This window comes from Mytilus trossulus, chromosome 8 (assembly GCF_036588685.1).
Source record: "Mytilus trossulus isolate FHL-02 chromosome 8, PNRI_Mtr1.1.1.hap1, whole genome shotgun sequence".
Classification (NCBI taxonomy): Eukaryota; Metazoa; Mollusca; class Bivalvia; order Mytilida; family Mytilidae; genus Mytilus; species Mytilus trossulus.
In genome coordinates, this window is record NC_086380.1 from 50,192,472 (window position 1) to 50,209,823 (window position 17,352).

The following is a 17,352-nucleotide window of genomic DNA, read 5'->3' on the forward strand; positions in this document are numbered from 1 at the left end:
CGCATGTACCATGTATGTGACATTTCTTCTTGCAATCACTTGCTGTGCCTGCATAGACAAACAAACCACCATAGCCAGAAATTGTTCTTAACATTTAGAAACTAAATTGAAACACCACTTACAGATGAAGAAGAGGGCCACCGAACTTACTTGAATATCTAACTATTAGGTAAAGGTTTTGGTTATTGATGATGGTCGTACGGTGACTCCTAGTTCTTATCATCTACGTCATTTCAACTAATGGGATGGTCTAGATTTAAAATATGTTAAAAATTATCCCTGACTCTGTGTAATCTCAAGTTTATGGCTTGGACAATATTAGAGGCTATATTATACATGATAAGTATAAATAATTAAATAGTGTCAAGAGTTTTATTTAGCGATGTCATGCACAACTTACTTTATAAATATATAAGGGAATAAAAGACAGTTTTTATTATTCATAATAGACGCCATGGCATAAAGACATTTTGTTGCTACTTATGTCGAAGGAAAAAGAAATTTGCACAGTTAAATGTTTTAAAAAAGGACGGAGATGTTTTTGTACTACAAAACTTCTAAACAATATAAAAAAGAAGATGTGGCATGAGTGCCAATGAGAACTCTTCACAAGAAACCAAATGACACAGAAATTAATAACTATAGGTCCATATACGGCCTTCAACAAGGATCAAAGTTCATACTGCATAGTAAGTTATGAGAGGCACTGAAATGACAATGTAAAACAATTCAATCGAGAAAACTCAAGGCCGAATTTATGCCAAAAAATGCACGAAAAACATATGTGTAACACATTAACAAACGACAATCACGGAATCACAGGCTCCTGACTTGGAACAGACACATATGTACAGATTAAGGCTGGGTTCCTACCCTCAACCTAATGTGGCATGATTGCCAATGAGAACTCTCCACAAGAAACCAGATGACACAGAAATTGACAACTATAGGTCACCATACAGCCTTCAATAATGAGAAAAGTCCATACTGCATAGTCAGTTATGCAAGGCACCGAAATGACAATGTAAAACAATTCAAACGAGAAAACTCACGGCCTAAAATATGTACAAAAAATGCACGAAAAACAAATATGTAACACATAAACAAACGACAATCACTGAATTACAGACTCCTGACCGGCAACTGTCATATACATACCGAATAAGGCGGGATCCCCACCACCCCTAACCTGGGACAATGCTCATTACCACAAAACACAAAGTAAAATTTGAAATTTGATCGCGGCATTTTTACCCTTCATTAGTTATCATGTCCCTTTAAAAACATAGAAAATGCTGAACTTTTCGTTTCCGTTCTCTAAAATGAGTTTGATTTGATCAAATATTATAAACCTTAAACGCAATCAGTTTTACCCTATAACACAGATCTACCAAGTTTGATATTCGGTGGGGTCACTGTTCATGAGTTTTTATATGTAAGAAGATGTGGTACGAGTACCAATAATACCAATGTCAACACGGAGCCTTACGATAGGAAAAATTCTAAATCTGTTGTTTCCGTTCTTTAACTTTAGCTTGCCTCAACCAAATGTTTTGAAACTTATACACAATGCTTATGGTCACAAAACGGTCAACATTTCGTGAAGCCTGCATCTATATGTGGACGTTTACTCATGCTTTTTTCACAAGCAGGGGCATCTGTGGCAAATAGACATATTCTACATTTATTTCAGTAAACAGATTATTTACTTCTATTGAATTCTACTGCTAATAGAATGTACTTGCATATTTGTTTCAGGATCTCGGTGTAGTTTGGTAACAGACAGCGATGTTTCAAGTTACATCTGACCGACATAATAAAGTGTTTCACTAGATTGAGCTCTCTGTCCAAGTGTACTTTAAAGGTTATTTGAACAGAGTTCAGTCTAATGATATGCGTATACCTTCTTTGTGAAATTTTAAGATGTAAAAACAGAATATACGTAGCTACATGTCAATGAAATACAATCAAAGGTAAAACGATTGAAACATTTTGTATTATCTATCACAACTGGCAGTCCAGCACATGGTGCTACTGAAGCAGTAAATGTTCTCTCTAATTTTTCACGGAAATATAAGGATTTAGTTTTCATATGAACCAAACATTCTTAAAATTGAGAATGGAAATGTGGAATGTGTAAAAGAGACAGTAAAATGACAAAAGAGCAGAAAGCAGTCGAAGGCCACCAATGGGTCTTCAACAAAGCGAGTAATCCCTCGCCCGGAGTCGGGCTACAGATGGTCCTTAAACAAAATGTGTACTAGTTCAAACTCCAAAACAAAAAAAATGAACTTAGTATACAATTAAAACATACAAGACTAACAAACACCAGAGACCCTGACTTGACCTCAAGGTAATCATAGCAAGAGGCACATCCAATATGGTCAAGAGTCAAAAAGGCATAGCCTGGTCAATAGTTCCATGCCAAAAAAACACAAGCCAGATTTTGGGGAAAATGTCAACTTATTTAAAATTAACTAGGGTTGACCATTAATTTCTAACCTAACCATGTGAAGGTATTATAGTAAACTGATGGAAACACATGATACAGTCATGTAATTAAATATTTGCAATAGTACGACCAGAACAATACAAGACATAGTAAAAAAAACATTCAAATTTTTAATCACAATGGACAAAGAAGGAACCGTATTTAGTCATCTAAAATATTATAATGTATGCTTGCGTTAAGAAATGGAAATTAACACTGTTATATTTATATAAACGATTAATCTTGTAAATAAATAAATAAATAACATTACGTAATGGTCTGATTATGATGTCAGACCCATTTCATAATATTTTATCTATGTTGTAAAACTTCTTTCTCAACCAACTTTAATGCGATTTTCTTTTTATGATTGAAGACTTCGAGCATGCATTGTCTTCGAAGCTATGCATCAGTATCGTGTGTCTTATGGGTTCAATAATACATATGTTGTGCTACTATTTTCCTCTTGTAAATGGGATTCACAGGCACAAGTAACAAGAACAACTAATATAAAAGCCACATTTTTATTGCAAGCAAAAAATATTAGTTATAAAAATCATATGCTTTTACAGTACGAATCATAAAAAAAGGATTATAAGTTACATCAATAATTACATGTACAAGTGGTGTTGATCAAAATCAAAGTCAACACGATCTTACATTTCATATTTCTATTAACACATATTTACGAATGCATATAAAATTTGAATGAATATTACATGTTTCGATCGAAAATACACCATTACACCAGACACTTTAAAAAAAAAATTACACCATCTAAGGGCTGTACCTTCCTTTCACAATTATTTAACTTTTTTCTTCTTCTTTATTTAAGTACATACCAAAAGAATAACGAAACAAATTTCATATAAATAGTGGTTTGAACATAGACGCTATATAATTTTGGAAACTTTTTGTGTTTTGTCACGTCTATCAATTACAACAACTTTATTTTTGACAACATGCAAAGTTTTTACAGTTTGTGTCTTAAAAAAAAGAATTGTTTAAAACAGTTTAAAAAAGCAAATAAATAACAGCGGATTGATAATGTAACAAAAGCAATAGGTGTATATACATGTCTAAGTGTGCAAATATACGACAAAACATGTAGGGCTAATTTAATAGAAATGTCGAAACTAATCCAATATTTATCTATAACAGGACTTTTTTCTTTGTATTTCTGATTATTTATATATTCTTGAATAATGGAACTCAAATTGCAAGCATACTCTCTGGTCGATGATAAGGGAAAACTATACATGTATTGTTCTAAGAAAAAGAAACGATTTAATAAATGTCTTATTGCATGATCTAACGATTTATAGACACCAATTTCATTAACAAATGTAAATCTGTTCTATAGATATTTAAAACGAACAAGCTAAGAAATTAAAAAAAAGAAGATTCTTTCACCAGGGATGCTTAGTTTGCTACAAGTATCGAGTAACAATCTAGGTACAGCACATTTAAAAAAGTGTACAAGCTTGAGTATACATACCGAATATATAGAAAAAAAAATTAAGTTAATTACAGTCGGAAATGTCAATCACATATTACATCTGTATATACATTATAATGCATTATAACTCATTCGTTATACAGTTCTAACAGTTTATAACCATATATAGAATCAAACACGTGCTCATAACATTAGCACACCTAGTTATGTTTTCCTATGTGAAACTGCAAATAACAGTGGCATCATATTTCGACAGATTGAACAGTGAATACTGAAGACAAATCACTATGCAATAACAGACAAAATATTTGCAAAGGGCAAAAGTTACACATTTATTAACACTTTTAAGTTAATCATTAGGGAAACACTGACAAATAGAAAGTAAATATGAGTAGTGCATGAACTGCAAACCGTTATAAAACATTAAACAAAATATGAATCAGATATAATGTGACAGAGGTTTAAGTAAACCCTAATTAAATCATACTTCCGGGATTGTTTTGTCTGATTATTTGAACCTCACTTACCCCTTATGAGAAATATCAGGTCCATCATATACCAGTTTATCGTTTCAACATGATGCGATGGCAACCAATGCATTCAAAAGCCAGTGTCTGTTTTGATTGATCATTTTTCAAATTTCCCATCCTAAAAAAAGTAGCAGCTTACTTTTTTATTTTACTGTTTGTAGGAATGCTAATTGGAGATTTCCGTTTAAAAAATGAATAAACGTTTTGATCGCAATTTGCAATTTTCGTGAGGGTATTTTTTTTTGTTAATTTGAGATTTAAATGAGAATGAAAAGACTTTCTCTAATGCAATTATATATCTTATTTTATTTTAAAATATTACACCTGAAATAAAACCCAGGGGACATGTTCGGCATAATAAATAGTGAAAAATATAAGTACATTACGTATTTCTAATTTCACTGCAATTGATACAAATTTCGACAAATAGTATATATACAATAATGATAAAGGCCAACTATACTTAAAAATCCAGCACATATGACAAAAAACCTCAAAACCAAACAATAGTTAAAAATAGAGAAGGATTCGAAACGAAGAATTTATAAATAATTTCAAAAGAGTGAAGACAAGACTTAGTTTAGTGTTGATTTCAAACCACATCAAATGAAAAACTGTGTACAAATTTATTATCATCTAGATAGAACAAGATGTGTTACAAGTCAATCTCAAGGGGTCATGTATAACATTTATGACTCATCTTAATTACAGACAAGCTTACATCTTCGAAATAAGTACCTGTAATATATATTTTTACGAATACGGCCCTATACACTTATTCTAATTTATAATTCTACAACGCTACATTCGTGTTAATAATTTGGAAGATTTGAGTACAAATTATATGTCAATTAACACGAAATAGACAAACAAAGAATATGGGATATCCATCCACGACACAAAATCAGAACATGCACAGCAAAAAATCACACGAAGCAAAATGACTTTGATTGGTGGTTTTTTTCTTCTCTTTTTATCGCAATGTCAGAGTGAGGCATTTCAAAACTAAATGGCAATAATTTTATCGACATTTGGAACTAAAATCATAATATAAGATGTACCAATATTGCGACTCTTTTGAGTTATTTGAAACCAACTTTAAATAAAAAAAAATATAAAAATCACACAAAGAATTTGGTAATTGTACTTGTAATCATTAATCAGCTGTATTCGGTTACAATTTTCAAGTAATTATTGTAATCTTTAATCAGCCAAAAATCTGATAACTTGTAATTTAATTCCATTTTTTACTTTTCAAAATGCCTTGTAATCCTGATTACTTTTTGATTACGTTCTGATTACAATAAAAAAATTCCTAAATTGTAAATATGGTCTTAAATGAACAATAATCAGATGTAATCATGATTTCTTGCTAATGTAATCATTAATCTAATCAGCTACTTGTAGAAATGATGTAATCATTAATTTAATTTAATCGTACAATTGAGATAGTAATAGTAATTTAATCAAATACATTGAAAATAATTGGACCCATCACTTATATTCCATAATAAACATATCTCTACACTACAATCATTTTAAAAAATCATTCATTTTGCTGTACAAATATTAAAGTACTTGTTTTTATCAAAACGTCGCATACCAGTTAAACAACAGATAATTGGAATAACAAAAAAAGTACTATGTCCCATGCTAGGGTATTTTAGAACAAACAATCAATATCTGGGAGATTGACATATTACGCGGATATACGCTCAGTTTTAGAAAAACTTCTAAATCCGTACAAAGGTGATTTAAAGCCACGAATCTGTTATTTGTTGTACACGTGACTTACTGCCATAATATAACAGATCAGTCAATAGAAGTTTTTCTTTTCTTTTCTATATTAAGATTTTATTCCGTGCAAAAACAAGCAGCAAAACAATATGTTTGCTTATATTTGATATAATAATATTATAAACATTCCATTTATTTATAGTTTCTATTTTCTAGTAACTTTTGTCGACACTAATGGTATCATGTCAAGTTGAAGAAACAGGATTTAATGAATACTGTTCACCATTTTTCAAAGATTGAACACAATCATATTATTGTCCCAAATATATAGCCGTTAAATAACTCAACCCTCCACTGTATACACGTTCCACAGCAAGCATCAATCTGTATATTGTAGGTTTTACTTTTCTTGAGAATTTCCATTTTCTTAGGATGTCTTCTATCTGAAGGTACATATCCCTAGGATGCCGTGTCATTGTCTCCTCTATAGAAGTGATAGTTATTCCTAGTTCGATCCCCAAAAGTATTGCGCAATTACCCAGGTGCTTGGACAAACCATTTAAAACATCATCATGTGGAATTTCTTGTAGTCGAACATCTGCAATATCTACCAGAACATATGTACATTATTTAGTATAATAAATGTTCTGAATATAGTTGTTAAGAATTTCAAAGACATAACTTTGTTGTTAAAAACAACCTCGAGGTAAAACAATCATCAAAACATTTATCAACAACAAACGTTTAAGCAACACAAACCCAGTAAAAACTCAGATGTTCATTACGGGTAGGCATTTCAACCAGAAAATGTAAGCCTTCATTTTTTTACCAATGGGAATAAATATACTCCAATTGCACCTGCTTTGCTTCATAAAAATGTATGTTTAAGAAAGGAAAAATGAAATTATCGTCTTTATTGTTAAGTGAATAAATAAATATGTCTCACCGTCATTTGAAAATGTCAATGAAATACATATTGATGTAGTGTGTATTATAAAATCCATCCTCAGTCAACACATGTACTGATTTAAGATATGGCTATTTCATTTTTATAATATAGTGCAAGTAAGTTCACTTTTGGTTGATGCGGTGAAATAATTTGTGTATACGAGCCAGATTGAGGTTTCAATCTTTACTGACTGTATTGAAATGAGTCAAAATGTTGAATTAAAAGAGAACATGCTGATACTCTAAATTGATGCAGACAACATTTTGTAGCCATTGTGTTCCAATATAGATGCTATTTGTATGATGGAATCCATCCTGACGAAATAGCTGTATGGACATTAAAGCTTTATTGTAAAGCCTATCTTGGTCTTACTGGATAAAGGTATATTAAACAATGCATACTGATTTAGTTATAATCTTAATTTATTTGGAAAATGTAGTCATAGTAATTTTCATACCTCGAGTAATTCTGTTAATGATAAACTAATGTGTTTTTGAAAACCTAGATAATGATTAAGATTGTTTTTATGATGACAACCTTATGTTTATTTACTTGCAAAACTTGATTATCATAACGTTTTACGGCGTGTTTAACAATGCACATGTATTCTTTTGAATTTTATACTTTTTAATCAATCTGTATCGCAAACTTCTTCACTAAGACATATTGAGGGTGTATGTCATCAAAACATCGTAAACAGAACATTACATGTATAAAAAAACAAACAAATATTGTATCGGTAATTCTTCTAGTGTCTAACATCTTCACTAAGTCATATTTGACACGAACATGTACGTAGTATTGTAAATATTTCCTTGAGCTGTAACACGAGATATTTTTTCGAAACAAGATTACTTTGAATTAAGTTATCTGAACTCTGGGAGAATTGGTAGTCTTTTTTTTTTTTTTAGATGTTTGAAAAGCTAATGACATTTGTTTTATTGTTGATCTCCAATAATTAATATAAAACACAATTACTTATAATTAAATGAGAGATAACTGATTTGTTTTAATTGACAATAGAAATCATGTATTATTCTCGAGGAAATATAAATTAGATTCAATGATTATTGGCATATTTGTTTGGTCAGATTTATATTTTTTTTGTATCTATAATACTAATTGAGAAGGAGTTAATGAAAAGGAAAATATCACATTGATTACGACACTGATTTTCTGCTTTTATGTAAATGTGTAATACAGTAGGTATATGGGTCAGAACAACCAGATCACAAACATATGAATAAAAATCGTGGCAAAAAAGACTTGATGGGAAACCTTATTCCCAGTGATAAAGAAAACCAATAAGAACAAAACATTTGGGTGTATTTTTAAGCAGTTACTGTCTTTACATGAAGTTATGTGAATGAATATAAAAAAGAAGATGCGGTATGAATGTTTTGATTTTGTCAATTATCTCGACAATCTATGATAGATTGGTAGAAACTGTACACAATCGATCTTGATATCTATATCACTAACGGAAAGCTAAATACTAAAATATATGATGAAAGAGATGATTTATCATTTTCTATTCTTAATTATCCATTTTTAGATGGTGACGTTCCCTTGTCACCATCTTATGGTGTTTATATATCTCAACTTGTACGATTCGCTCAAGTGTAACAAATGTTTTAGATTTTGACGAGAGAAATGTATGTATTACTGAAAAATTATTACACCAGGGTTTTCGATATCACAAACTACTCAAAACATTTACTAAATTTTATCATCGGTATAAGGACATCATTCGTAAATATAGCTCCACATGCAGACTTCTTATACGTTCAGGTATTTCACATCCAATTTTTTATGGAAATATTCTTTATAAAGCACAAAGGTGTCAGTATTCACCTCAGAAACTTACAAAACCTTTGAATAGACTTAATAAGAAGGGATATAGCTACGATACTGTTGTCAGGTCATTAAAGATTGCATATTTTGGCGTTAATATTGATTCACTTATAGGGTCTTTGCGTCGGAACTAAACACATTTATTCAAAAACCAGTTGTTGGCATGACACGGGTTATGTTTGTCTCATATATGTTATGATGATATGATTCTAAACCCCTAACGGGAAGGATTGTGCCTGATGTTCATAAGATGAAATCATAATCTTTCAGTCAGTTTTATTGAAGTCTGAAGCTGGCATGTCAGTTAACTGCTAGTAGTCTGTTGTTATTTATGTATTATTGTCATTTTGTTTATTTTCTTTAGTTACATCTTCTGACATAAGACTCGGACTTCTCTTGAGCTGAATTTTAATGTGCGTATTGTTATGCGTTTACTTTTCTACATTGGCTAGAGGTATAGGGGGAGGGTTGAGATATCACAAACATGTTTAACCCCGCCGCATTTTTGCGCTTGTCCCAAGTCAGGAGCCTCTGGCCTTTGTTAGTCTTGTATAATTTTAATTTCAGTTTCTTGTGTACAATTTGGAAATTAGTATGGCGTTCATTATCAATGAACTAGTATATATTTGTTTAGGGGCCAGCTGAAGGACGCCTCCGGGTGCGGGAATTTCTCGCTACATTGAAGACCTGTTGGTGACCTTCTGCTGTAGTTTTGTTCTACGGTCGGGTTGTTGTCTCTGTGACGCATTTCTCATTTCCATTCTCAATTTTACATCAGACATGAATTAGTAATGCAAGACCTAAACTAAAGTGTATAATTTAACAATTAGATGCCAACTTAAGTTAGTTAAATTACACTGTATAACATATTTTCATAATTTAAAAAAAAACTTTATTATTGATTGGGCAAAATTGTAACAAGGATAATTGTGAGCCATGCAACATCTACATCAATGATAAATTTGACCAGACAATTGAATGACCCTTCCTTAAATGATCTTTTTTCATCTATTGTTAGCGTCTTAAAAAAATCAAAAGCAGCCAGAGAGAATTTACAGGTAGTATTATAATATTGAGAATAAAAATGACGAATGTGTCAAAGAGACGTTCACAACCCGATCAAAGAGCAGAAAACAGCTCAAGGCAACCAATTGGTCTTTAACACAGCGAGAAAATCCGGCACCTTGTATGTAGCGGAATTTTGCTGGCCCCTAAACAAAAACGTGAACTAGTTCAGTAACACCTTAAGATGAATATATCTCTCTAAAATTTTAGAAGAGATCGTTTGCATTCAATTGGGCTTTATAAAATCTATGTTGCTTAGATTTTTCAAAATAAAGTTGTCTCTATACCGAAATATCGATTGGCGAACGCCTGACCTATAAAAACCTGTACGCGTGGACTAAAGTCATCAAACTATGTGCCGTCATTATATAAATACGATTACAAAGTAAGTGACTTATACTTATCACTAAAGCACCAAGTCAGCGAAATGAAAACGCTGTACCTCTTTTATATGTATACAATCTGAACTAAGAGTTCCAAAACTTATGGTTAAAATATGTAAAACTTAACCATGAGTAAGTTCTGAGTTGTATGTAACTTATAGTAATGTAGGTCTTACCAACTAAACCTGTGTCTTCTCTGAACACCTGTAAGGAAATTAATACAGATAGTTATTTTGATTTTGATTATACATTATTTAACTAACAACTAAATTATTGCACTAACATTTATTTTGTTAGGAGAGGTTTCATTTTGCCTTATTTGGTTTCACCATAAGAGGTAGAGCAAGGAAGGTCTAAATAAGGTGAAACATAACGACCTTCATTCTATCATACGTAAACAGTCTTTGCGTTGAACAGTTAAATGATCTACATGTTTGAAATGTATACAGTATTTATAGTGTGAGGGAATGAAATAAACCTCGAAAGGAGCGATAATGACGGTATTGATAAGGCAATCCCCTCCTGCTCAGCATGCTTCAGCAGCCGTGCTAATCCACTCGTAATATTACAATCGGTAATATGTCACAAAAGGTAACTATACGTGTATAAAAAGATCTAAAACCGCTGAAACGAGCCAATATTGAGTTTCGATGGACATACAACTTTACACGAAATCAGTACAGTGTGAACATGTACGACCTTTAAGTATTAACTTGTATATAGGAACGTCAAACGACGAAGCAGAGAGTAAATTACCACTTAGAAATGAGAAGTTGCATTTGAAAGTTGAAACTCTTACGATTGCCATATAATCTAGCTTGAAGTAGTCCAATTGTGTCGATACCGAGGACAATATTACGAAATAAAACACACCTTCTATCACATTAGACGAAACCTGTCACGATATGTAATGTTTGGTAGAAAAAGGTTTTGACAAATCAAATAAAAAATGGCCAATGCATTTGACCAATGTCGTCACAAACAAACAAAGTTGTGCTACAAGATAGTAAACAATATTTCAATACTCAGAGTGCAATATTATCAATTCGCTCTGGTATCCTTACTAATAACATGAATAATGTTTTGCTATGTTGATACTGCATATGTCGGATTTTGTAATTATATTGCTTTTCAGTAAACATGGTAAAGTCAAACGTTCTTTTGACTACTGATGTTAGTTTATTATTGAACTCTAGGGCCAATATTGACCATTCATAAACCTAAAACATTGTTACAAACCTATTATTCTTATCAACTAATTCAGAAAGTTTAATATTTAAGTACAATATGATAAAAATAACAGTTGGTAAAAGTAGGGTGTTTCAAATCTTTATCTTGATTTATCGTCATTGAAACGATCAAACTGAAAACAATTATGCTCCGAGAATGTATGATTACTGAACGACATGTGTAAATATGGGAGATATATCACAAATGCAAAAAAGAAAAGAAAAGCTCTATCCATACATTTTTGTTTTGCTTGAGATATATTGTGTAGTTGCAGGTGTATTTTTTTTGTTGTTGTAATTTCTGAATTATCAAGGGAGGATAACCTTATATCAGTACCGAACTGATAAAATCGGGAACTTAGAGTCGACCAGCAATGTTTTAGACTCTACGATTTAATATCTAAATAACATTTTAAACATTTGGTGCTTCCGACATATAACAAAATAAAAAAAATGCAATATCATAAAGTGTAAGATAAAATCATATTTCATCTCTCCGTGTTAAATACTGAAAGTAAGCATTTAGTAAGTGCGAGCTTTTAAAAAAATGATTATTATAATATTGCGTACAACTGTTTTGTTTTCTCATTTGCAAGTTTTTGTGTGATTTATCATGCACTTTCTTTAAATTGATATTTGTGTTGACTGCTTTATCATGTATATGCTGTAAGCCCAGTGATTGTAACTTAACATGAAAAGTTTAGATCTGGTGTATTACTTTAACCGCGTCATATCTTGATATTTTATATCAAGACAAAACAAATGTTTTGTTAGGTACTAGATTAATGGGTTGTTGTCACTTATATGATTTTGTTGTTTTGACAGACGTTTAGGTGTTTTTCAAAAGCTATATGTTTCTTCACTTGGGCTGAAGGATGACTCGATATACTGTGTTGAGTCTGTTTTTTTTGTGCAAGCATATTTCGTTTCGGATAAAGTTCTTAAAACAAAACCAATAAAAGCAAACCTTGCAAAGTAAATGCCTTCCATCTTTAATGTCTTCTTGTGCTTTAAGCAAATCATGATATGATTTGGAAGGCTGTTCCTTCAATGCCATGAATTTCATAATCAGAGGCTGCTTTTGGTAGACATATTCAATTTCTTCCCACTCTGTCTCTTCTATACCGAGATATAACACTAATTCTTTACATTTGTTGATACTTAGCTGCTTGGCAAGTCTGGCAAGGTGTTTGTCTGTTGGTGTCTTTGTCAAAACAGTTTTATCGAGACCTAAATAAATTGATACTATTTATTTGTACGTCTAATCTGACCTAGAATATGCTTAAAATAAACTCTTTAGATAGCGAGGTTAGTTAAAACAAGAATATAATACCGCACCAGCTACTAAGTATACAAGTCGGATATCTTTCAGTAGCGCATGATATTTAATTTTGATTGTATGCTTTGTTTTCCATTTTCAAGATCCCTGATGAATCACATATATTTATTTATTTCTTACTAATGCATGTTATGGCTAATGTCGTTTTCAACTTATGATGCTTAAGGTGTTGCCGTCTTTTGTAAATAATTACACATCAACAACTTTGCTTCTTAAATTTATGTACGATTTGAAATAACAGTAAGTTTAGTTTTCGATTAATTTTCATATATAGTGAAATTCACTCAAGGTGCAAAAGTCGTAAAAGGAAAGATACCAAAATTGTCGTCTGATCTATTCATCAATTAGATGGAAACATAGGCAAACTATGTTACTACCGTTGTTTTTATCTAAATTATTTACCTGTACAATTTGATTGACATTCTCTCTGTGCCTACAAAAAAAAATGTCCATAAGTGGTTTGGTATCATATTTTGCATGTTGGCGAATGACGTTTTTCAAAAAGACGTATAGTTAACGACTTGAATGCACCCACCTAACATACGGCTATATTATATATCATTCGAAAGCTTATTACCTGTACTTTCTGATTTGCCTGGTCGTCAATAATTCGTACGGTGCATTATAAAAAAATGTTATGGTTAATGTCACTCGTCGCATATCATTAACATGTAAATAATCCATCACTGTTCAAACAATATCTTAAAGCGTTACCATCAGTTGCTTCAAGCACATTTTCATTGCTCAAGTGTTTTTTTTATATACTAGTTTTGTTATGGTGGTTTGTGGTAAAAGGGGAGGACTGTAGTATATTCAGGAACTTATCTTAGGACATGCACTGTTGCTATTTGAGAAAGGTATCCCAAACTCAATCGTATTACACCTCTTTCTACTGATTTTTTTTAGGTTTATTTATTTTTTTCACTGCTAATGCTCATATATTCAAAACCATATATCCGTTATCATATTCAACTCCATAGAAATTCTTTCATGTTTACATAATATTTCAAGAGAAAGTACACCATTTGTTCTGCATATATTCTATTCGCTTAAAAGACGGGTATGTATCGGATGTAGAGTCTGATAAGGTTAACATATCAGCACAAGTTGTCATGAGAATTAACATTTTTATTAAAATTTAACAGATAAAGGGAGCTACTTATATACATCTATATATATATAATTTTCTAAACATCAGCCCAACAATGTAAGAACTGTTAATTTGCGTAAGCAAATTTTTTGTTCTTCCCTCGCCGGGATTCGACCTCATGCTACTGAGATATCGTGGGACCAAATTGCATTGCACTATGTCCGACGGGCTAGACCACTCGACCACCTAGGCTCTTAAAAATAGAGCTTTTGGTGGCCGGGTGTAACCGTTCCTCGTCAGTTTTAAATAAGCGTCGTAACACAGTACATGATATATAAGGCATGAAGATGAATCAATATTCATGTCTTATATATCACTGCTGGTGATCGGATGGCAAAGATCTGTTGTAGAGTCGTCACTGGTTTAGACGTACTTATATACATACATATATATATATATATAATTTAATTTAGTAACTGCATCAGATAATTAAATTTAGTAACTGCATGATTTAATTTAGTAACTACATCAGTTTATTTACAAACTGATCCCCACCTAGATTGATTGAATGTTGATTGTTGCTATTTTTAGACACTTTATATATATATATATATATATATATGTTTAGACGAGTTGTATATACATTATGTACACAGCCATGTATCACCATCACTGCTGGTTATCCGATGGATAAATCTGTTGTGGAGTTGTCACTGGCTCAGACGTACTTACATGTATAAATATAATAATGACTGTATCTTACATTAATTTGTAGGATTCTTTACTATAGATGATTTAGCTGATCTATAAGAATAACATCTTCATGCCTTATATATCATGTACTGTAGTACGACGCTAGCTTAAAACTGACATGGAAAGTTAACATCCGGCCACCGGAAGCTTCATTTTTATGAAGCCCATGTGGTCGTGTGGTCTAGCAGGAAGGCTACAGTGCAGGCGATTTGGTGTCACGATATCTCAGTAGCATGGGTTAGAATCCCGGCGAGGGAAGGACAAAAAATTGGCAAAAGCAAATTTGCAGATCTAACATAATTTGGTTGATGTTTAGACGAGTTATATACAACTTGTTCTTCCCTCGCCGGGATTCGAACCCATGCTACTGAGATATCGTGACACCAAATCGCCTGCACTGTAGCCGTACTACAAGACCACACGAACATTTGGGCGTCATATATATAAATTACACGGAAGATGTAACTCACCTTGTCGAAAAACCATAGCCGAGAACATTTGGTATCATGATTAATTCCTTTGTCACAGACCCAGTTTGAAGCGTTAACTGCCTTTGAAATGGACACTACACATGGATAGCGATCACAAATATCTCCAATTTCAATCTGAAAGAGGTTTGATGCATTCATTTTTCGGTAGCTCTTTCCAATACTGCTAAGATAGAATGTTAAAACAGCCTCTAAAGTCAATGTCAAACATTCTTGGATACTCGCAGCAATATTTGGAGAGATGAAATGCTTAGATAATTCGTGTGTTAGGTAGATGATGATTCTCTTTTCCTCTACTATTATTCGTAATTCGGTTTGTCCATCAACACATAAGACGGCTGAGCAGTGGTACAATAATGGACAGTCGTTCAATTCCTTGATGGGCCAGATACCACTTATCGCACCAATAAGTTTAAAGGACAATGCTGAGGGTATGGACGATTGATGTAATCGATAGACCAAAGATATTGTCCTGTTTGAAAACGATTTGTCATCCAGAAATGACATTGGCATCTTCTCATTGACTGTGCATGGAACCAAGTAATAATCCAAGTGTACATTACTCTTGCCTGAGTATCGTTTTGGGAGAACCAACACATCGAGATGTATGAGAACTTGAATTACGAACTCTTTGAAGTCATCATCTGGTATGTGAGTATGGAAACTTTTTTGCTGCCACAGTTTCAGGAGATCTTCTTTGTATATCTTTCCAGTATCAGTCATGTTTCTAAGGATTTTTCTAAGAGTTTTATCCTCGGGCCAAAATATTTCATCCGTGACAAATGACCGCAGGATGTTGACCAATGCAGGAGGATAAAGAATGATGAAATTGTTAAGTTCTGGTTGATTAAAATACATGATTTTTCCCAAAGCGTGTTGTGTTAAGAGAAAATCGTCAAGTTGTTTGTCAGACAGCGCTAGATCTCCATTCATTTTGTTTGCCTCAGCTAAATGTGATTTAAATATAATATTGACATTATCTTTTTTCATATTAGAAATCAAAAGCTCGAGAGGAACCCAAATCATAGGCCGTGGTAGTCCCCAAGATGGCTGGTTCTGGGCAATACTGACAAGTTGGTTTTTCAAATTCTGAATTTCCTGGTCGTTTTTGTCTGTACCGTTGATGAAGAAAACTGGATCGAAGACAAAGTGTTTCTTCCTTTCATGGGTACCAAACATGTCTGTGACTTTCTTTACAAACTCTATTTTCATTTTCTCCTGTAAATCCTGGAAGTAATATATAATACTAAAGGGAAACGTGAAGTGATAACTTATTTGTACTGAGAAAGATCCTGGCGGATGCATGTTAAGAAGGAATTTATCAATAATCAATTTGTCAAATCGTTTATAAGTAATAGAATATAATACAGAAGCTGCGACAGACCAGCCAACATTTATATTCATATGAGGACTTTCACAATGCTGCTATAAATAGTAAATGAAGACTGTTTACTTTTCTATTATCAACAAGATTGCATCGTACATGTACTTAGCATACAAACGATTGCATTTCAAAGTATCGACAAACCAACTTACTGACCTGAATATTAATTTAAGTAGAATTTATCACTACAATAGTTATCAAAGGTACCAGTATTATAATTTAGTACGCCAGACGCGCGTTTCGTCTACATAAGATTCATCAGTGACGCTCATATCAAAATATTTATAAAGCCAAATAAGTACAAAGTTAAAGAGCATTAAGGATCCAAAATTCCAAAAAGTTGTGCCAAATACGGCTAAGGTAATCTATGCTACAAACTAGTGGACTAGATATTAAGTCATTCTGTTCATTAGAAATAGCTGAGAAAATTGTCATGACAAATTCTAAATTGATTCTACAATTTGAAACCTTCCAATATCGGCAAACAGGAAGAAGGTGACCTACGGATCCACAAATACGCTCATTATACTTCTCACCACAATGAAGCAGCTGACTTAAAAAGAGGTATGATCTATAGTACATTAGGAAGACATTATAGAAA

At 32.4% G+C, this 17,352-nt stretch overlaps 1 protein-coding gene across 1 annotated transcript in view; it reads right to left on the minus strand.

Moving 5' to 3' along the window:
• Positions 1-6,413: 6,413 nt before the first annotated feature.
• LOC134727737 (uncharacterized) overlaps positions 6,414-17,352 on the minus strand; it is a 162,006-nt gene continuing 151,067 nt past the window's right edge. Inside the window, exons 27-31 of the mRNA XM_063592123.1 lie at positions 15,350-16,594; positions 13,439-13,469; positions 12,665-12,927; positions 10,645-10,672; positions 6,414-6,824 (exon numbers count right to left, since the gene is read on the minus strand). Of these exons, the coding sequence (XP_063448193.1) occupies positions 6,529-6,824; positions 10,645-10,672; positions 12,665-12,927; positions 13,439-13,469; positions 15,350-16,594 (1,863 nt within the window). The 3' untranslated portion in view covers positions 6,414-6,528. The remainder of the gene's footprint in view (positions 6,825-10,644; positions 10,673-12,664; positions 12,928-13,438; positions 13,470-15,349; positions 16,595-17,352) is intronic.